The 22,395-nt window shown below is 44.9% G+C and overlaps 3 protein-coding genes across 13 annotated transcripts in view; 1 reads left to right on the plus strand and 2 right to left on the minus strand.

Moving 5' to 3' along the window:
- Nucleotides 1–22,395, minus strand: part of LOC310698009 (uncharacterized protein) — a 42,288-nt gene that overhangs the window by 18,276 nt on the left and 1,617 nt on the right. The gene's annotated exons all lie outside the window — the stretch shown is intronic.
- Nucleotides 880–16,122, minus strand: TAF7L (TATA-box binding protein associated factor 7 like). 10 transcript variants are annotated; one of them, XM_083484774.1, is made up of 13 exons: nt 15,980–16,118; nt 11,707–11,775; nt 10,734–10,807; nt 9,854–9,932; nt 8,172–8,302; nt 7,418–7,571; nt 7,034–7,092; nt 5,778–5,850; nt 4,817–4,933; nt 3,324–3,503; nt 3,062–3,174; nt 1,898–1,957; nt 880–1,608 (listed from the first exon to the last, which is right to left on the minus strand). In XM_083484774.1, the coding sequence occupies exons 2-13, from the start codon at nt 11,717–11,719 to the stop codon at nt 1,564–1,566; spliced, it is 1,098 nt and encodes a 365-aa protein (XP_083340900.1). In that variant the 5' UTR covers nt 11,720–11,775; nt 15,980–16,118; the 3' UTR covers nt 880–1,563. The 10 variants fall into 10 exon arrangements, with proteins under 10 accessions (XP_083340900.1, XP_083340899.1, XP_083340895.1 ...); XM_083484773.1 differs by having other exon boundaries at nt 8,172–8,305; XM_083484769.1 differs by having other exon boundaries at nt 1,898–2,005; nt 8,172–8,305.
- On the plus strand, nt 16,044–22,003 carry LOC310698051 (magnesium transporter NIPA2-like). 2 transcript variants are annotated; one of them, XM_083484794.1, is made up of 6 exons: nt 16,044–16,154; nt 18,426–18,573; nt 18,741–18,797; nt 19,212–19,302; nt 19,406–19,566; nt 20,100–22,003. In XM_083484794.1, the coding sequence occupies exons 2-6, from the start codon at nt 18,435–18,437 to the stop codon at nt 20,735–20,737; spliced, it is 1,086 nt and encodes a 361-aa protein (XP_083340920.1). In that variant the 5' UTR covers nt 16,044–16,154; nt 18,426–18,434; the 3' UTR covers nt 20,738–22,003. The 2 variants fall into 2 exon arrangements, with proteins under 2 accessions (XP_083340920.1, XP_083340921.1); XM_083484795.1 differs by having other exon boundaries at nt 16,152–16,399.

A 22,395-nucleotide genomic window follows, 5' to 3' on the forward strand; every position in this document is an offset into this window, starting at 1 on the left:
ATGCCCAGGAGGAAGGCCTCTGGTTTCTTAGAAAAGGTGTACTTAAACACCTTTTTTAACTCATTATAGATCATTTCCCAGAAGGCCTTCACTTTTGGACAAGTCCACCAGAGGTGAAAGAATGTCCCTTCAGCCCCCTTACATTTCCAACATTTATTATCAGACAGGTGATATATTTTTGCGAGCTAGACTGGGGTCATGTACACCTATATATCATTTTCATAATATTTTCCTTCAAGTCATTACATGCTGTAAATTTCATTCCAGTGGTCCATAACCTTTCCCAGTCTTCAAACATAATGTTGTACCCAATATCCTGAGCCCATTTTATCATGGCTGATTTGACTGTCTCATCCTGAGTGTTCCATTTAAGCAGCAAGTTATACATTCTCGAAAGTACCTTAGTCTTAGGTTCTAACAGTTCTGTCTCTAGTTTCAATTTTTCCACCTGGAATCCTGTTTTTTTGTCCAACTTAAAAACCTCTTAAATTTGAGCATAATGAAACCAATCTTGCACCTTATTCTTTAATTTTTCAAAGCTCTGCACATGTTCATTTTGTTTTTAAAAGACACAACCCACACTGAGGTCAAGAGGCATAATATTACACTCACTCTCACTCTCTCTCTTTAAAATAACAGACAGTGATTAGATTGTGACTACAAATGGAATGATGCAGTGCGAAGTTGTGAAGGGACAGAGCATGAGCAGGAATGGGCAGAATACTTGATGATGAGGATACCCATTACCTTCTGAACCTATTGTGTGTTGAAATTGTTTAGCCACAAGAATTAAAAAGCTATTCCTCTGGAGGGAAAAAGCTGGGATTAGCTTGTGTGTATCCAACCATCTTGGGGAAACTGTCCGCATTACAAAAAATATGAGATCAATAAACATACATTTTTATTTGCTGTTATTTTGTAGGTAAACCTCTTACAGACAACACTTGCTAGTATATGAAGAATGGGAACAGTGGTGTTTTCCTTCTCACAAGTCGCTTCTGCACTGTGCCCTAATAACTTTCTTCCAGGAAAGAAATACTTTTACACTACTCTTAGGAGCATAAGCTGCTTTTTTAAAATAAAAAATAAAAATGAGAATGTTTCATGCTGGCTCAGCATAAAGTAAAATAATTATATTATTATTATTATTTAATTATATTAAAAAAATCATTATTTCTATGCAGCCTGTCTGGCTGGGTTGCCCCAGCCACTCTGGGTAGCTTCTAGCAAATTGTAATAAATTTTAAGGACCAAGGCTGTAATTAAGACTTTTCTATCTTCATCAGGAGACCGACCGTGTGTGTGTGCTCGAGGGAACCAGTGTCTTCCCCTCAAGTGATGGTACTTTCTGTCCACATGTCTGGTCCATTACCTGCAAAACGCCAGTCCCTTGTGCAAATAAAACATCAAAAACTGATAGGGATGGATCTGCTTCCCAGCCATAGAATCAAATCCATCTAACACTGGTGAATTAAAAAGGGTCCCCCCCCAAAAAAGGCAGGCAGTCTCTGGAGCCTTTCGGTTGGCATCACGTCTGTACTGACTTGGTGTGTCAAAGCCGGATCATTTTTCCATAAGGGCTTCTAGCTGCTCTTGAAGAGAGGCCAGCTGAAGAGAAACAGAATGTAGAGAGACAAAATATGGTTAAGAGCTCTTAAGCCACACTACAAAGCACTTGCGGACAGTTCAGCTACTGGCAAGCATTTCACACTGTATTGTACCAGAGAGCACAGCATAATTTTTCTCAAATGATGAAAAGCTTTTCAAGTTCACAGTTGGGAAAATATGGTTCATTATCACATGGGGGAAAGACTTTAGCATTGCTTGTGGATTCACAATGCAGCTTGATTAACTGTACTGCCCTTTCCCCATTTGTCAGCCTTACAGACCACCTTACCTGCTGCTTCTCTAGCTCTTCCTGCTGTTTGAATTCATCCAGCACAGCTTGGAGGCGGGTCTGGAAAACAAGATGGGCAGGAAATGTGGCTGTTGCTCCTGTACTTTTCTAACAAAAGAACACAACACATATAGGTTTTCTTTTGCAAAGGGCAGTTTCATGCGCACAGCTGGGTCTTCAGCCTGCACTGACCTCCCACACAGACCAACCACAAAAAAGGCAACTGTGGCAAAATCGCAGGTTGTGCTGCTGCATAACCCAAGGGTGTGGATTTTCTCAAGCCACAGGCTAAGATGAAAACAGCACAGGGCTGTATTACTCTCCTTAAAACTTGGTTACCTATTCAGGTTCTTTCTCAAATTATTGTCTAGGAAGTGAGCCCTGATATACTAGGGTTATCTACCTGCTCCCCAAGACGAATCTGCTTTCTATGAGGTCAGTTTGTTGACCATCCTGTGTTCCTTTAGCCATGGATCTCCATGTTGATGGACTACAACGTCTATCATCCCCGACAATTACTTAAGTGGAGATTATGGGAACTGTAGTCAAACAATACCTGGAGACTCAAGGCTGAAGAATGCTGACATTCTAGTTCAGTACTGTCTACTACAGGAGTGCGTAAATATCATGCCAGGGGGTCAAATGTCACCCTCCAGGCTGCTCTATTTGGCCCACGGGAATCTCCCCAAGCCACACCCCTACGGAGCCCTACTTCACAACCTCCCTTGCATGCTACTGTCTGGCTGGAATGCATCCTTGAACTCTGCCACTGCCCCCTAGTTGCTTGCATGGAAGACAGTGATGGACGTATACTGCACAAAAGTAAATCTGACATTTATTGTGCTACTCACCCCCAGAAAGCTGCCCATCTGGGAATGTGACACGTGGTGTGAAAAGTTTGCCCATCTCTGGTCTACCCCAACTGGCAGTGGTTCTCCAGAGTCTCAGGCAGAGACTCACCAACTGCAACCTAATTTATTTTTTAACTGGATATTCAGGGAACGAGCCTGGGACTTTCTGCAAATCATATACTCTACCACCATAGGGACTATTGTCTCTGCTGAACGAGATGCCTACTAGCTATAAACACCTGCCAAACTCAGCTGAGCTGAGCAGGCTTCTATTAGACTCTCTCTAGAGAAGGGGTGGTGATGCTGAATTCACCTTGAGGGCTAGGTTCTCTACTTTCATGATGAGATCTTCTTGGCGCTTTCTGCGGTCCTGGGTCTCCTGCAACTTGTCTTTCAGGTTGTCGATCTGCTTCTGGATTCCCATGGCTGGAAGACAGAGCAGATAACTTAGCACTTCCAGAAACAAGTCAAACAATCCTCTGCACATTCTGGCACAAGCCGAGTAAGGTCCTGATTCAAGTTGACCACCCCATCTACTGTACAGCCTCCCTCCCTGGGGGTCTCAGGCATCATACCTATCTGGTTGGACCCTTCATTTTCTTGCTGTTGCCCATCTGATTCATTCAGCTTGCACTGCAGTCTCCTCGCTAAGTCTTCTTCTGTGTCCATGATGTTCAGGTCATCCCTCTCCTCCTCATCACTGCTGGTACTGCTGACATCCTTAAACATCTCCCGGAGCTCAGCATGTTCTATCGCTTTGAAGCAACAAGGGAAAAGGGAAGAGTATACAGTGGTGCCTCGGAAGACGAAAAGAATCCGTTCTGTGATTCTCTTCGTCTAGCGGTTTTTTCGTCTTGCAAAGCAAGCCCATTGAAGGATTAGCGGATTAGCGCTATTAGCGCTTTTAGCGGCTTATCTGCTGATCGGATCAGCTGATAAGCGGCTTAGCGGCTTAGAAAAGGGGGGGGGAGGAAAAAAAACCAGCAGGAACTCGCAAGACATTTTCGTCTTGCGAAGCAAGCCCATAGGAAATTCGTTTTGCGAAGCACCTCCAAAACGGAAAACCCTTTCATCTAGCGGGTTTTCCGTCTTGTGAGGCATTCGTCTTGCAGGTCACCACTGTAGTTTACAATATGCACAGTAAAAATTATCCTAGAAAAGTATTGCTAACCTTTTGGTTAGCATGGTAACAAATAGCCTCCTTGACGCTGTTTTAATTTAAAGACCTCCAGCTTCCTTGCCAGGCCAGGTTAAATTCTTCTCTACCCCACTGGGTCAGAAAACTGTACCCAAAAGATTCTGTCAATATATTTTGTACTTAGCCATCCGCATGAAAGCATCTAGAAATGTAAGCATCAGCAAGTTGGAATATGAATACAGGCAACTACATTATACTAGGGTCAGATTATTTGCTCAATTAGCTCAGGACTGTCCACTTTGAAAGGCAGTGTCTCTCTAGGAACTCAAGCAGAAAGGGGTCTTTCTCATCACTTGGTTCCCAATAATTTTAACTGGAGGTTATTATTATTATTTATTGAATTTATATACTGACACGGGTGGTGCTGTGGTCTAAACCACTGAGCCTAGGACTTGCCGATCGGAAGGTCAGCAGTTCGAATCCCCGCGCCGGGGTGAGCTCCCGTTTCTCAGTCCCAGCTCCTGCCAACCTAGCAGTTCGAAAGCACATCAAAGTGCAAGTAGATAAATAGGTACAGCTCCGACGGAAAGGTAAATGGTGTTTCCGTGCGCTGCTCTGGTTTCGCCAGAAGCAGCTTAGTCATGCTGGCCACATGACCCTGTCTGTAGACAAACGGTGGCTCCCTCGGCCAGTAAAGCAAGATGAGCGCCGCAACCCCAGAGTCGTTCGCAACTGGATTTAACTGTCAGGGGTCCTTTACCTTTACCTACACCCAGGAGTCTCAGGGCAGATCACAGAATAAAACCAAGATATAAAACCACAAAATACCTATTAAGGTATCGGGGACTGAAACTTCAAACTCTGGCATACAAGATAAGATGATCCACAGCTCTTCCTTTAAGTTAGGGAGCTACTGAAGTTTGACAGTACCTGCAGTACCATGGCTTGGTTTGTGTCCAGACATCCCAGGAGAAGAAATATCCAAGCTTGTGAGTGAACCATGGTTGTCAGGGTCTTTTGTTTCATCTTCAGCAATGACCTCCCAGCCTCAGAACAGGTACAGAAGAGTCAAGGAAAAACCAGTTCAATAGGGAGGCATCCTCTAGAAAAATGGAATCTGCGCTGGTAAATTGATGCTACAGCAATATTCTTCAGATGATTAGAAAACACTCTCCAGCTTTCCACTGAAGCACATTAATTGATGTCTACACCTGTTCCTTTTTGCACACACTGCTTTCCTGAACAGGTATGGCACAACACAGTGGTGGCTGGTACCCACTGGAACTAGTGGGGCAGAAGGTAGGGAGACGAACAGTAGGTACAACCAGAGACAAGGATAGGTGGAGCCAATAACTCTGGTTCTGTTCCCACCCTCCTCCTTGCTGAGTTTTACAAGGGCAATACTGAGACTGAGAAAGAGGAAGCTGACAAGCAATTCCACTTTTCAGACTGGAGGAAAATAGCAAGGCAAGCAGGTGTGGCCAGCTGAGGGCAGACTGAGGACAGTTAGCGAGGCAGTGCCCAAGGTGCCCTAATGGACTAGCCTCTGTAAGTGCCATGAATCCCAAGAAAGATGCCGCCAGGATATGTCTGCTCACATTCAGCCAGATGCAAGCAGACTCTTCCACTCTGGGTCTTTGCCATACGCAGAATTCTACTTGATCCATACAAATGCAAAAAAGAACAGCAGCCACCACCAGCTGGCCTAACCAGAGCAACATGCAGAAAGTCACAAGTGTGGGGGATGAGAGGAGACACACAATGCATGTGAGGGCAAGCATGCAAGATTGTGGGATACCTCTGCCCCCAAACATACATTCAGCACTTGTGTATACAGGCAAGGATGGCAAACTGGTCTACATAAAGAGCAAACACTATAAAGAAAGGATACGGACTCCAACAGCTTCAGCATCTGTGCTCAGTAGGCGCTTCACTTCCTTTTCCACATCTGGAGACTCAATATACTGGGCCAGAGAGGAAGAAAGAAAGAAAAACAATATTACGCACCCACAAGTTGGTTGTGCCTCAGCCCAAAGTGTCATTCCTACTGGATGCCACAGACACACCTGCAACCTTTCTACCTCCATTTTCAAAGGCATTCCTGAGCCATCATGTAAGATTCCTGCTATTATTCCAAGCAAGTCACAACTTCTTCTCCAAAGGCCTTCAAATGGAGATGGGCGGAAAGGAGACTGGTCTACCAGCAGACCAGGGAGGACAATTTATGGCACATCACTTAGTGCTTCCTGATCGCTCAGATTCTCACAAACAATGCTGGATAAGTCAGACCTTGGTCTGTTTCAGCAAGGAACTTCTTATGGTTTTTAGATCTGCATATTCAGGATCATTTGGTACACTTTAGCACATAGCCTTCCCCATCACAGTGCCCCCCTCCCTCGCAACTCCCATCATCCCTGACCATTGGTAACCTGGGCTGGCAAGGATGGGAGTACAAGTTCAAAACATCTGGAGGGCACTGAGTTGGGGGAAGCTGCCTTGAAATACTCTATGCTGCTCTCTTATTTTATACACTGAAAAACATAAATCAGTGAATCATGGGAATTCCATTTGAAAAACAGCAACAACAAAACAGACCACACAAGACTGGTCAATCTGTTCCTGCTGACTGGATTACTACATTTTGTCAGTCAAGGACATGTGATTTCTCTTTGTTTGTTTTTGTTTTGTTCGTTTTTTAAGAAACCAGAATGACCTATAGTGGGATTTTTCCTATAAGAACGAACGTTTGAAGCAATGTGCATCTTTAGAAACTGTGGCTGCTACTCATGAAGGCTGTATATTACCTCCAGTATCAGACACATACCTGCTTCTGAATACCAGTTGCTAGGAATCATAAATAAAAACAGGCTATTGAGCTCAGGTTCTCCTTATGGGTTTAATTAACTATGGCTAGCTGTCAAATATACATTCATTGAAAGTTCTAGATGGAGACACAACTGTGCTGTTGCTGTTCTCTGTTGTTGTCTTTCTTGTCAATGTAGCAATGAAATCATGCCAGACTGGTGAACATTTATCTGATTTGGTGGAACTTTTAGCCTGCTTCTGTTTGCACTGTGGTTGGCTTTCTGCCACAGCATGTGTGAGCAACAATTCAAAGCTAACACCAAACAAGGAGATGCAACTCACCTTCTTCTTAGCTGTCTTCCTGAACCGCCTCTTCCTCACATTCTTCAGTGGGAGAGTAACTGGAACATCACAGCAAATTAATTACATGGGGCAAAAGGGAGAGCTGAAGGGCATTGTGACTTACTAAGGGAAAATGGATCTCTCCTTGAGCAGTGAGCTAGGCAGCCAAGACAAGAAGAGCCAATGGCAGCTCCCTGATTTGGAAGAAACCAAATCGATTTGGAAGAAACCAAGAGGGTGAGGGTGAATCTTGGTCATATTGTATTGGCAAACAATACTCCAACTCCTTGAGGATCAATGGAAGGGACTTTTCTGGAGGTAGAGTGGGAAGCGGGCACAAAGTCGAGTAAGGAAGGTGAAATGAAATATAGTTATTCTACTCACTGCCATGATTCCAGAGGAACTTCTTCTCTCTGTCTTTGTCTTTCTTCTTATTGGCTTTGACATCAGCACTTGAAGGAGTTTTAGCATCAGTCGTCGCTGGAGCTGGCTCTTCCTGAGTAGGGTATAGTTCACCATCCACAGTGCACACAAGCATCTAAATCCCCACAAAAAGAGGCAACCGTTATATGCAAGGTCAATGTCAGGGATTCGCACTGTTGGGTACCTGAAGGCTCTAATAACATTCATATTACTATTATGCTGGTAATATTAAACTTTATTATCACACATTTTTGCACATTATTCTTATTTATGGCTATGGATGTAGCCATCTGAAGTTTCAGTATGGTATAGGTTTGTTTAATATTTGTACATTCCTATTATTTTGGTATTTGAATTCTTGAACTCATGGAGATAAGAGCCCCATCGAGATCATTGTGCCTGAAGGCTGACCAAAATCTGAAGCCAGCACTGGTTGGATATGAAAGCACTGGGAAGAAGAGGAGACAACCAACCATTTTGCCACCAACAGTATTTGGCACAAGCCTCTCTAAGACAGTTCAATTTTCTTGCTTTGGGAGAACAGCCAACTGTAAGGAATTTCTCACACTCAAAATTGGGTGTAGATGTTTTACATCGTGGAACATCCATAAAGAGCTTCTAGCATGGAAATGAGAGTGGGGCAAAATTGAGACTGTGTACAAGACACAGGGAGGACAGAGAAAGTCTGATATCCAGACCATGAGACAATACTTACTTGGCAAATATCTGCTGTCTTATAGAAAGTCTTCTTATCGATTGTTTTTAAACTCTCTGTGATACAAGGCAAGTCCACCAGCTTGGCGGCTAATGGGGCCCGGTCTACTCGCACAATTCCATGGCGGCCATCTGCTGCAGAGAGGAAAGTAGGCTTGCACTTGAAGATTCGTGGTATCTTATTAGCAATTCAAAACACAGTTCTGGCATGTTTAACATGTATGCATGTGCGCTACTTCATAAGAGCCCTGCTGGATCAGACCAAAGGCATATCTAGCTCAGTTTCCTATTTGCCTCAATGGTCGCCCAGAGGACATGAGAGCAATAATCTCCTGCTTGTGTTCCTCATCAACTGGTATTCAGAAGCATACTGCTTCTGATATTGGAGGCAATGTACCCATCAGAACTAGCAGCCACCAGTAGCCATGAATTTGTCCAATTCCCTTTTAAAGTCATCCTAGCTGCTGGCCATCACTACATCTTGCGGTAGCAAATTACACAGTAACTATAAACTATTAACTACAAATTATGTGAAGAAGTTGTTCCTTTTGTCTGTCCTCTCAACATTTGGCTCCACTGGATGCCAAATTCTATGAGAGAGTGAGAAAAACTTCTCTGTGTCAGCATCATTTTATACAGGCATCCTCACACTAACAAGGGGGTTGCTTCCAGCCCCCTGCACACATAAGTGAAATCGTATAAAGCGTGGCGCACCCTCTAAAATCCCTCTCATACCAAAAATACTGTATCAAAAAATATGCACAACTAGAATTGACATTCTGGGGTCAGCTGGAGGTTGTGTGGGAAAGAGGCTGCTGCTCCTGAGCTACCCCACATGTCGGCTGTTAGACAAGGAGGCTAAGCAGCCAGAACAAAGCCCCACTGTGCTTCCGGTCTCTTCGGGGCTTCCTCTGCCCTCACTGGCATCGTCTTCAGGCTCCATAGAGGGTCTCCTCGTGAGCCAGCTCCCTCCTGCCATTTCTGGGTTTGGATTGAATTATTTAATTATTTCCCAGTCACGCACGAGTCGACCACACATAAGTTGGAGGACACCTATACATCTCAATCATGTTTTCCTTTATAACAAAAAATAATAATACTGGCATACTGTGCAGAACTTTGATTACTGCAACATTCAGTGATAACTTGCAAATGTGAATGGGTTATCATTAAAATAATGCTCATGTAACCTCAAGCACATAAGTCACCTACTGAACAGCCAATCAAATCAAGTGATATTCATGCATGTGGAAACCAACATTACAGGTGGGAACATGGATTAGATATATTATCTTCCTGAAGTATAGATAGGAGAAAAGACCAGTTGTACTACCCCCATTTACAAAAAACTAATTCAACTTTTCCACTGTTTTTAGAGAGTGTGGAGGCATCAGTGGCAGAACAATCCCTCTCCCTCCCCAGCAATTTCATGTAGCCCCACCCAATAGCTTCCTAATGATTGGGCGTTCCAAACTGCAGGACCTGATGAATAGCTTAAGGTAATAAATGTGTAGCAACAAGAGTCAAGTGTTCTAGATGATTAAGTTTTACTCAGACTAGACTCACTGAAATTAATAGGCCAAAGTTAGCCATGTCCATTCATTTCAGTGGGTCTACTCTGAGCAGGACTAGCACTGGATACAACTCCCAAGAAGTAAGAACTCATTGACCTGGTCCTCTTACCATGCAATTCTATGGTGAGCCTGTCCTTCAAGTTGACACTTCCAGACTGGACTGCCCTCCGCACAGTAGAAGCATGTTCCTGAAAAGGCAGAGTTTACAATAGAGTCATACCTCAAGTTGCGTTTGCTTCACGTTGCGTTTTTTCAGGTTACGAATGCGGCAAACCCGGATATGTTTACTTCCGGGTTCGCCGCTTCACGCATGTGCAGGAGCAATCTGTGCGCTTCACGCATGCGCAGGAGCGCTCTATTGTGTCACATGCAGGCACAGAAGTGACACTCTAACAGACTTTTCAGGGTGCGAATGGCACCCTGGAACGGATCGGGTCTGTAAGTAGAGGTACTGTCAGCATTTTCATCCCTCCCTTTGCAAGGATCACCAGATCATGTTTGTTTCACTTTCTGTCTAAAGGAGGGGGAGGAAGCTACTCTTCCAGACTTCCGTCCCTAGCACTATGTGTCTTTTTTCTTTGACCTGTCTAGAGACAAGATGGCAGTATGAGAGAGCTGTTTCTCTCGTACATGTTTGTTATGTTCTTTTGTTTGTTTAATTAGAAGAAATAAATTAGGTATGCAACAAAACCTCCACAGCTTTGCTCCCGTTACTCTGCTGCATTTCAGGTGCTCACGTGAGCAAATGTGAGTCCACTGCACCAGGACTTATTCCTTGGGAATGCTGTGTTGATGTTCCTACGTTCCTGTGATCGGAAGGTCAGAGAAGGTGCTCCCGACACCCAGCCCATGCAGGCACTGAAGACGTGGGCTGAACATGGGTGTACAGAAAGGTCCCACTGTACCAACCCATATTCATGCCTCCAGCAATAGAATCAGGAAGCAAGCACAGAGCACTTTGAGGCTATTTATTGCAAAGGGTCTCTTACCGGAGGAAGTCTCAGTATAAACTGGCTCTCCAATTCATGGGGAGCATCATCTTTGTTCTTGCTCATCTTTTGTTCTTGTGTTTCAGGGAACAAGAAAAGAGAAAGCATGGTTACCTGTTGGCCTAAAAGTAGCTTCTCTCAACCTTTGTTATCCAACCTCCTGTGTTGCTAATAGCCTCAAAGTAGCAGTACACCCAAATGCATTCTGCTCAGAAGCACCTTATTTGAAGGAACTAGAGAACTTGCACCACACATGAAAAGCATATTCTGGACAATAAAGCCACAGATGCAACTGGCAGCTTAAGAAATAAAAGGCAAGATGGTAAAAGCAGAAGGGTTTGCCCACATAGCCACTACGGTCTCCATAATTTACTCTGAGCCGCAGTTTCAGTCATACGACAGGGCAAAACTCAACAGCTTTAAGATAAAGAGCAGAATCAAGCTAGCAAAGCTTCTCTCTTCTTCCCCACCCCATACTCTGAAAAAGTCATTCTTAGCTCTTTCAAATAAGGTGTGATCAGTAGTGTAGAAAATCAGATTTGACAATACACACAAGATCAAAGGAATGCAGGAATCATACAGTACAGTATAAGATTACTGTTTGAAGCATAAGGAGAATGCAGCCGTTGGGAGTAAAGATCCTGCCATTTATGAAGCACTGGGTGCTGGCCGGATGGCAAGTAAAAGTGGAGATTCCCTGCCACTGAACTAGTGACAGTAAAACCTTATATAAAGTTGGCAATGGATGCCACATGTGTAAAAGGCTACAGATTTCACTGTCTCAAAACACAGCAGTTCATCAACATTTTTGCTCCAGTCCGCCCCCTGCATTCCCCTAATCACACTCCAAAGGCTTGCAGTCCTCTTTCGGATAGTTTCAGAAAGGCAGGAGTAATATTTGCATTTAGATCCTTCTTCTAGAAAGAACTACAGAGCCAACACCAGAGTATCATAAAAGAAACAAATGCATTACTTGTAGATGCCATCTCTCCTCTTCTTGCTTCACGCAAACGTTTATAAAAACTTGTACCATTCAAAAAAACTAAACATAAATGCAGAAAACAACAGTTAAAAAAAAGAAAAGAAAAATGTCTGTAGATCAAACAATGCCTACTACTAAAGTGAGATTAAATACATCAAATTGCTGTTTCTCTGTCCCCATGAATGAGATTCTATAACAACAACAACAACAACAACAACAACAATAATTCCCTTAATAATAATAATAATTCCCTTGAACTCTTCCCCTGAACTCTTCCCCATCCCACATAACCTCTCTCTCTATAGCTGAGGATCAGCTAATCTGCAGGCAATAATTTGTTTACCTATAGCAAGCGTAGCCCAACATGGTTCTTTCCAGGTATTGAAGACTACAACTCCCAGCATCCCTGACCATTGGCATCTGTCTAGGTTGGATTAGAATTGAATGTTATGAATCCAGATGTTATGGACTTCAAATTCCCAGACAGCATGATAATGGGCAAGGGTGATGGAAGTTGTTATCTTAAAATATCTGGATGGCACTATGGTTGCCATACTTACCATAGAAGAGTTTGGAGAAGAAGAGTTTGGATTTGATATCCCGCCTTTCACTCCCTTTAAGGAGTCTCAAAGTGGCTAACATTCTCCTTTCCCTTCCTCCCCCACAACAAACACTCTGTGAGGTGAGTGGGACTGAGAGACTTCAAAGAAGTGTGACTGGCCCAAGGTAGTATATTTTCTTTTAATTGTCAAATAATTCTGTGTACCGTATTTTTCGTCCCATAGGACGCTCCGTCCCATAGGACGCACCTAGTTTTTTGGGGGGGTAAAAAAAGGGGAAAATATTCCCTTTATTTCTCCCCCAAAAGCAGGTCGGGAAACAGAACCAGGTCGAGGAACAGCGGGATGGTGGCGCTGCGCCTCCCTGCTGTCACCCGAGCTTGTGGGGCTGGCCGATGTCTGCCCCGCGCGAGGGGCGCTCTGCATCAGGGCGCCCCCCCCTGCGGGGCGGCAGGCTGCTATCCGCAGCGTGGGGAGCCTTGCGGGGAACTCCTGCAAGGCTCCCCACGCTGCGGATGTCTGCCTGGCGCGGGGGGCGCTCTGCTTCAGGGCGCCCCTCGCGCTGGGTGGCAGGCTGCTATCCGCAGCGTGGGGAGCCTTGCGGGGAACTCCTGCAAGGCTCCCCATGCTGCGGATGTCTGCCTGGCGCGGGGGCGCTCTGCTTCAGGGCGCCCCTCGCGCTGGGCAGCAGGCTGCTATCCGCAGCCTAGACATCCCTGCCAGACCTCCCGTAGGGCTGCCTAGGCTGCGGATGTGTTCCTGAAGCCTGGAGAGTGAGAGGGGTCGGTGCGCACTGACCCCTCTCGCTCTCCAAGCTTCAGCAAAAGCCTGCATTCGCCCCATAGGACGCACCCAGATTTCCCCTTCATTTTTGGAGGGGAAAAAGTGCGTCCTATAGGGTGAAAAATACGGTACATCGTGGCAGCCTTTGGCTATGTGCAATAAAACTGACTGACTGACTGGCCCAAGGTCACCCAGCAGCTGCATGCGGAGGAGCAGACATCCGGTTCCCCAGATAGATAATGAGACTACCGCTCTTAAGCACTACACCATACTGGCAAAAAAGTTCAGAAATCAGATTATCCTCAGCTTTTTTAGTGGTTACCAGTATGAAACTTTCATACGTTGACTCCAAAACGAAGCATTTTTTAAGGACCATAGATAGGGCACAACCAAAGAAATAATGACATGTATGTTGAATAATAGTTAGTATTAGTATTTTGAAAAATAATTGGAACATTCAAAGCACTTAGTATGCAGTATCTTACTGCAACAACTCTGCAAAGTCAGTCATTCTCCTTACACATCAGGTGAGCGAAGGGGCTGAGGCTCATTAAGCATCTGGATTGTGGTTCAATCTCTGAGCCATTACACAATAACTGCTTTTTTGTGTGGAAAGAATGCTTTGCAAGACTATCCAATGGCTGTATCAGAGATGAATTAAATCAGGATAGCTGGAAACCATATTATTTTAAACTGGGGAGGGGAAACAGACTTTACTTGAATGAAGACATCATTGAGTACTACAGGTAGAAGACCAAATCCTTGCATTGTATAATGTCTTATACAAAGTCAGATGATCAAACCATCTAGATCATTGGTCTTCAACTGGTGGGTTGGGACCCACTAGTGAATTGCTGCATTTTCCAAGGTGGGTCACAACAGAAGCATTACCACCATGCAAATATATGGTAAAAAATAAGAAATGGGTCCCCAGATGCAAATTTGGATTGAAGGTGGGCCCTGGACCTGAAAAGGCTGAAGATACCTGATCTAGACCAAAGCTGCTACCCTAAGTGTTAGTTTTCCATGCTTATACAGGAAGTGCCAGAGGCTGGACTGGGGACCTTCTCCATACAAAGCATGGAGCTTTCACCATCAAAGCTGATTTAAAATTGCGCCCAGTTTAAGTGTATTAAAATGTATCATTTAACCACCTTACTTACACATACAACAGGGCATTTAAATGATACTAAAAGCTACCAACTTGGAATGGCTTTAAGAAAGAATTGGTCCCATTCTGCATGAATTTATCTTATCAGTGGCAACTAGTCACAATGTTTACATTCTTCCTCCACTGTCAGAGCCTCTAAATACCAACTGCATGAAATCACAAGTGAGGGGAGTGTTGTTGCATTCAGACCCTGCTTGCAGATTTCCCCACAGGCATCTACTACTGAGAACAGGGTGGAGGATTAGATGGGCTTTTGGTCTGTTGCAGAAAGTCTCTTTTAAGTTCTTCGTTTTATTTTTTTTTAATTAGTACACAAACTCTGCTTCAATTTATATTGTGTGAAACCCGCAAGCAGGACCCAAGTATGAGAACACATCTCCTCTCCTGCAGTTTCCAGCAATTGGCATTCTGAAGCAATACCGCCTCTGGTTTTGGAGATTATCAAGCACTGCCATCATGGCTAGCATCCATGAATAGTCATGCCCTCCATGAATTTGTCTAATCCTCTTTTAAAGCCATCCAGTTTGGTGGCCATTTCAGCCTCCTGTAGAAGTGAGTACCATGGCTTAACCATGCACCCCACGTTCTGAAGAAGAAGAAGAGTTTGGATTTGATATCCCGCTTTATCACTACCCGAAGGAGTCTCAAAGCGGCTAACATTCTCCTTTCCCTTCCTCGCTCACAACAAACACTCTGTGAGGTGAATGGGGCTGAGAGACTTCAAAGAAGTGTGACTGGCCCAAGGTCACCCAGCAGCTGCATGTGGAGGAGCAGGGAAGCGAACCCAGTTCACCAGATTACGAGTCTACCGCTCTTAACCACTACACCACACTGGTTCTGCTGGGTGGGGGGGGAAGCTCTCCAATGTGGAGGCAACAGGTGTGGATAATCAAGGAAGAGTTCTGAGTTGGGGAAGAGATAGAAAGGAAGGAGAACTGTTGCAGGGTTGGGGAATCTCTTTCCAATGCTTTCCTGGGGGTGCCATTTAGGGTTGGAGGCATCGACGAAACTAAGGTGGTGCGGCAGAGAATAACTGTGGGTTTGGAGAAAAAGAGCAACTCTTGGGGGCGGTTCTTTCCTACACCTCCTTGGTAAGGAGGCTGCCTGGGGCTTGGGGCCACTGCAAAGTGGGGGAAGAAAGAATTCCGAGCTGCAAGAAAGGAAAGGGAGGGGGACCTGGGTTGTGGGGGCTGCTTTAGTGCTGGGATATCTCTTTCCATATGCTCTTGATGGTGCTCATTAGGGTTATGGGGGGGCGTTGAAGCAGACAGGGGATAGCAGTGGGCCTGGAGAAGAGTAAGGAACGAGTCTTGGGGTGCTGTTTAGGGTGCAGGCTCCCAGACTCACCGTGTGTCCCTATTTTCAAAGGACAGCCCTCTGACTGTCCTCCCGGGGGGCGCCTCCCCCACCCCCACCCCCCCATCCTGGTTTCTGGATCTGAGCCCAGAATATCCCATATCATCATTATGGGATAGGGGGCCGCTCCTATTTTCATCGGAGGTGTTGGGAGGGTATGGGGAGCCCCGAAGGTGGTTTTTTTTTTCCTTTGGGGGTGGGGGTGGGGTGAGATAGCGCGGAGAGAGACAAAGTGGAAAAGTCCCGAGAAATGAAAGGAAGGGTCTAGAGAGGGATCTGGGGCCGGCAGAAGCCTCGATGAGCTGGGCTTGGGAGTAGCAGCGCTCAGGTGAGGCCTGTCCCCCCCCGGGGGGCGCCTCGCCCACCCCCACTTCCCCAGTCACCCGTCACTCACCGGCAGCCGGCAGCCCAGTGTGCCAAAGGTGGCCAGCCCTGCTCCGCCCCGGAAGCTACGGAAGCGGAACAGGCGGCCACGGGGCGGAGGAGGAGGAGGCGGAGAGAGGAAGGGACGCCGCGGGAGGCCCGCCGGCAGCTGCTCCTGACAGGGAAGAGAGCGACGGCAGCAACAGGTACCGGCGCGCCCCACCCCACCCGCCGCCCTTAGACAGGCCTCGACCTCCCCGCTCGCCTCAGGCCAAGGGGGGGCCCTCGCTCTCAGGGGAACCGCGGAAAGCTTCCTTTCAAAAATCCGGATTAATAAATCCGGAGTGGCCTTGGTTCCTTTTAATCTTACTTTACCTGTAATCCCCCCCCCCCAAAAAAAAATAGGGACGGGGAAACAGAAGGGGAGTGACTGCTTTTCCGCCCAAACAAAGTAAGCCCCTTTAATGTTCTATGTTACCTTGGTGGTTTGGGGTTGGCGGGGGTGCGCGTGTATCTAAAGTAAAATTTGCCGCCTATTTACTCCGGAGCTTTCAAGGCAGCCTACGAAACAGCTAAGAGTATATGGGTATATGGATACTTACTGGCATTTTGTATTATTTGTGTTTAAATGCAAAAACGCAGGTTGAGTTTGCTGCTCCAGGCAACCTGTTTATTGAACATTCATCCTGGTTGGTTTGTGGAGATGTTGTTTAATGTCCAGCTATTTCCACCGCCCCCCTCCCAAGTTTCCAGTGAATTTATATCCCAAAAGTTCCAGGCTTGGGGTTTTTTTGTTTTAAGTGGGTGCCAAACCAACTTTTAATTGTGCAACTCAAATTTTTTAATATGTGTTTGACGCAACTCCAGATCTCCAGAGAGTCACAGCCAACACCCAAAATTCTGCTAGCTTACAAACGCCCAAAAGTTAGCTGAGTCTTGGTCTCAAACACAGACACCTAAGTATTACAACATCACCTCGAAGGGAGAGGGGGATAAATATAGGCCCTTTTTCAGGTACAGTGGTACCTCTGGATGCCAACGGGATCCATTCTGGAGCCCCGTTCGCATCCTGAGTAGAACATAACATGAGATTGCGCGAGTCGCGTTTTACCGCTTCCGTGCTTACGCATGACGTCATTTTGAGCGTCTGCACATGCGCGAGCGGTGAAACCCGGAAGTAACGCACTCCATTACTTCCAGGTCGCTGCAGAGTGCAACCCGAAAATACTTAACCTGAAGCTACTTCAACCTGAGTTATGACTGTATTCACTTGCCATTCAAAAGACTTATGGAAGAACATTAACAAGTAGTTCCAACATCACCTGTAGTACAAGAGAGGTAAATAGTCCCTATAAGGTTCCATATCCTTCCCGTGACAGGTACGGTCGACAGACAATTTGTGAGAGTGCAAGCTCTCCATGTTTCTTGTATCGTCTGCTTTTGGTTTGAAATACTTTAAGATTTTGGCCTGCTTTTTCCTTGGGGGGCGTTTCTGCAGCTTGTGTAAGAGAAATTCGCAGTTCCTTATAACTCTGTCTTGTGAGTACCATCCCCGGACTAGATTTGGGTTACTTTGTCCCGTCAGTATATTTGAGGGCTTTGTTTGAAAGAAACTCAGAGCGTTGTAATTAGCCTCAAAATAGTTTTAGATAACCTCAAGTAGTTTTGAATGGCTTCAGCGGGATTTCAGAGGGGCTTTAGAAGAGCCTCAAAGGAAGGGAGGGTGTTTAAAATGCTGTCTGGTGACTCCTGGAGTCCTTAGCTGGCTGGGATATACAGTGGTATCTCAGGGTACATATGCTTCAGGTTACAGACTCCGCTAACACAGACGTAGTGCTTCAGGTTAAGAACTTTGCTTCAGGATGAGAACAGAAATCGTGCTCCGGCGGCGTGGCAGCAGCAGGAGGCCCCATTAGCTAAAGTGGTGCTTCAGGTTAAGAACAGTTTCAGGTTAAGTACAGACCTCCGGAACGAATTAAGTACTTAACCCGAGGTACCACTGTAAGCTTGTTTTCTGGGAGTGTGTCTTTTCCCCTGTGTTTTTAAAAGCTCCTACTCACTCTGCTGGTGCTCACAGGAGACTTGCTTCAGGCACCATCTTCTTTCTCCCCCCACCCCCATAAGATTATGATTATACCAGTGTACCCCAAGAGTATTTGAGGCCTGGAGAAAAACAATCCCTTTTTCCTTCTGTCAAAAGTAGCAAAGGGAGGCTAGTTATGCTTACCCTATTAGTGAACATTGGGCCACTTCACAGAAAAATCACTTCTACTCAAAGGACATTGTGTCCATTGGAAGCATGTAGGTAGAACATGAGTTGCTTGTATGACAGAATGCTTATTTAGTGAACTTTTCATAGGATGTAACCTGCCAGTGTTGCATCACTGTATTTTTGGCTTCCTGCTATTGCAGATTCAACATGGCTGTTCTTCTGGAACAGACATTTACACTCTGATCTTTCTCTCTCAAAACTTGAGGTGATTAAAATGGAGGACTCAGTGGGACGTTACGACTTCTACATTGGACTGGGCCTGGCTCTCAGCTCTAGCCTGTTCATTGGAGGAAGTTTTATCCTAAAGAAGAAGGGACTTCTCAAGCTAAGTAGCAGAGGTGCTGTCAGAGCAGGTAATGATATTGAATAGGAGCTCACAGAGTTACCATGACATCTGTTGTGGATGGGAAAAATCCCAGAAACCAGGCTGTCCGTGCTTCTTAAGAGTTTGAAAAAGTTTTCCAGGCCAGCTTATGTTTTCATTTAAACTTCACCTTTGGTTTCTTTTCTCTCTTCACAGGTCTAGGGGGTCATGCATATCTGAAGGAATGGATGTGGTGGGCAGGGCTACTAACTAGTAAGTACTTCCATGCAAGATTTTACCATCTTCACCTACATTTCAACAACTTGAATTATTCCCTTTGCCTTCTTACATGACCTCCAATAGCTCCCAATGAGTTCCTTGGTATAAGGAGCTTTATAATAAAGCAGCCTTGCAAATAAAACCACCAGAGTGGCTGGGGCATCTACAGATGGATGGGGTACATCATCATCATCATCAACACTATTATTTAAAATCATTACTAGCCTGCCTAATAATCTAGTCATTTGTAGATTACTGACAGGAAGTGGAGGGAATAATGTTGAATTAAGAAGACTTCTCTTGCTGGTCACCTGATTTTCTCACCCACCATGAGGGTAAGAAAGGAAGCTGAAATTTGCTCTTTGCTAACCTTTTTTTTTTGCCAATGGCAAACTGCTTCTCTTGCAGTGGGAATTGGAGAAGCTGCCAACTTTGCTGCATATGCTTTTGCCCCTGCAACACTGGTCACTCCTCTAGGAGCGCTAAGTGTTTTATTCAGGTAAGTACAACATGATCAGATGTTTCCCAATCCCTAAGCCCTTTTCTGGAAATAAACATGCCAGTCTCAGGTCCTTTCTCAACACAGTTGTATCTTCCAATAGTGCAGTTTTAGCCTCCTACTTCCTGAACGAGCACCTAAACATCCATGGGAAGATCGGCTGTATCCTTAGCATTTTAGGCTCCACTGTGATGGTCATCCATGCCCCACAGGAGGAAGAGGTCTCCAGCCTGGAGTCAATGGCAGAGAAACTAAAGGATCCAGGTATTAACTGCCCCTCTTCATTTACCTATTGTATGTACACCAACAGAATACCATTTTGGGTGAGGGGGACTTGACAGAAATTGAGTGCTTTCCTTAATTTCATTGAATGAAAACTCATGTTGATAATCAGTAACCTGTGAGTGAATAATTTTTATAGGACCTATTTTATTCTTTATTCCCCCACCGATGACATTTAGTTGGCTTTGAACCATAACAGTGTCATAAGAATTCTAAAGCACACTGTGCGCTGAAAAACTGTACAAGCAACTGAAGGAGGAAGCAACTGGGTTCTAGTCAAACCCAGTGCAAAAAAATTGATAAGCTGGGGGCTATGTGTCTTATCCTTTGAGCCACTATCTAATCTCTGCTGCTTATACTTTTTCCTCTATGTATTTTACTCACCAGATTCTACTAATTGAATCTAGCTTGTGCACTCATTGATCTGAACAAAACCGTCTACATCCTGCAGAAGTAAGCTACACCTAAAAGATTCATGTTGTCCATAACAATTTCTCCTCTCTTCTCCTCCACAGGATTTATAGTGTTTGCTGTGTGCATGCTGGTGAGTTCAGCTCTTCTCATCTTCGTGGCTGGGCCTCGCTATGGACATAGCAACGTCTTAGTGTATGTTTTGATCTGCTCTGCCATTGGTTCGCTCTCTGTCTCGTCTGCGAAAGGCTTGGGTATTGCCATGAAAGAACTGTTTGCTGGGAAGCCTGTCTGGAAGGAACCGTTGAGCTATTTGCTTTTTATTTGCCTTGTGATCTCCATCACCATCCAGATCAACTACCTGAACAAGGCCTTGGATATCTTCAACACATCTGTAGTCACCCCCATCTATTACGTCCTCTTCACCACAGCAGTTATGACTTGCTCTGCCATTCTCTTCAAGGAGTGGCAGCATCTGGTTCTGATGCACATCATTGGCACCATCAGTGGCTTCCTCACCATTGTCCTTGGCATCTTCCTACTGCATTCTTTCAGAGACATCCCCTTCACTACAGACCTGCTGCCTCTTTTCCTGAAGGATAACCAAACAAATGTGCGAGCCGCTTCTTGGAGAAAGGGGGGCAAGCATCAGTCCTGTCTTCACCAGCCCCTTTTGGACTCTGAGGACACCCACAAAGAGGGGACAGAGAAAGCAGAGGAGCAATATGGCCAAAGTTTATGAAAGCTAGCACATTATACATAGCCTTTTGGCTTAAAAAAAAGATATATCCCAATCCATTTTCCAAAGAGCTTCTTAAGACTGCTGCTGTTTTCCACTAGAAAAGTTGAATCAGATTCTAATAAGCAACACTGAACTATTTGAAATGCTTTTATGTGCGAGTCCTTTCACTGGTAACATACTTGAACCAAATTAGAGACCCAATCAGGTCAAGCTAGAGCTCAGCAAGTGGCAGCCCTAGAGCTGAACTTGCTGTCGCCTGCATTCCTTCCTGTGCATCCAGAAGTGATGTGGAGGACAAGAAAGAAAACCAGGGACAAAAATATGTGCACCTGGGGGGTTTTGGACCAGCCCCAACACACACAAAACGAGTTTCAAAAGTAATGGGTGATGTGGCATTGGTAAGGAGGGTGTGAATTGCTCAGGGGGTGTTGCAGAGTAAGCAGAAGCAAAATACTTCAGTCTTCTAGTCAGAGGTAGGAATGCACAGCAGATTTTCTCTTTCTCTTGTAATCTGCTGAAGGTAACTCAAATCTCGGGGAATGGGAAAAGTAGAAAAATATGTGTATGACCCAGAGGACTAGTATGTGGACAAACAAGAGTGTGCAAGAGAGGAGAGTTTCTCCCTGTGTTTTCTTCCTCTGGGTCATTTTAAAGAACACAGATTAAGGGAAGACACATGAGAACACAAGGACAAGCTGGCATGGACAGCAGACCACTTGGGTTATGAAAAAGCTTGGCTCTGTCATGTAAAGTGCCCCACTGATAAAACAAGGATATAAGCAATGAGTCCAGCTCTTGAATGAGCTCTACATTGCTGTACTTCAGAATCAGAATGCACAGAAGTTCTGTAAAACGTAACTGTTTTAACTCAGTATGCAAGTCTCTCTTATGAGAATGCAGCTGCTACTCTGTTTACATGCCTGATCTTAATAACAGTGCTCTACCACTTTCTGAATGTAAGGACAGTGCATTTTAAGTGACTTAAAAATTAACTTCTCTTTAAAGTATTATCGGGGGTTCTACGTCTCTTGGGTACCTTTGCAAACCAGAGAACCTGTTGTAAGACACATACAAGCACATATTCTGTTGGCTACGATAGAATGCCTATTTCTCATTTCAGTGGGGGAAGAGGAGAACAAGAGGGCACTGGTTGTCAGGGAAGCCCAGTGCCACAGGGGCTGTGTTGATGATCACTTAATGTTGATGATGTATTAAGGTTGACAGTTAATTTATTTCAAATAAATGTTACTTTTCTTTGTACAGCCATTAACAGTGTCGCAGAGTTAATAACATTTTTAAAAAACAACAACCCTAAACTTTCTCTTTTATAAAAACAAAACTTATTTGGACTTCTTGATAGCTGAATGTTACCAATTCAGTTCAATTCAACCTTTTAGCCATTTCCAGCCTTCACCCATGGTGGCTTTTCAAGCAAGCAGTTCTCTTGGTGAAAAACTGAGTGAATTTCCAAATCACACTCTGGCCCTTCATCCATGCTTATAAACCTGAATCATTTGGAGCCATTTGTTTTTAAATCAGTTTTCCTACCCAGCACGTTGTTTCTGATGGCTCACTACAATCTTTGATGTTGCTGCTGCACAACAGAATTGGCCCAGATATATTTTAACTCCTTCACGCTGTGAGGAGGATCACAGGAC

The sequence above is a fragment of the Podarcis liolepis genome (assembly GCF_965112155.1).
Source record: "Podarcis liolepis genome assembly, chromosome: Z".
NCBI lineage: Eukaryota > Metazoa > Chordata > Lepidosauria > Squamata > Lacertidae > Podarcis > Podarcis liolepis.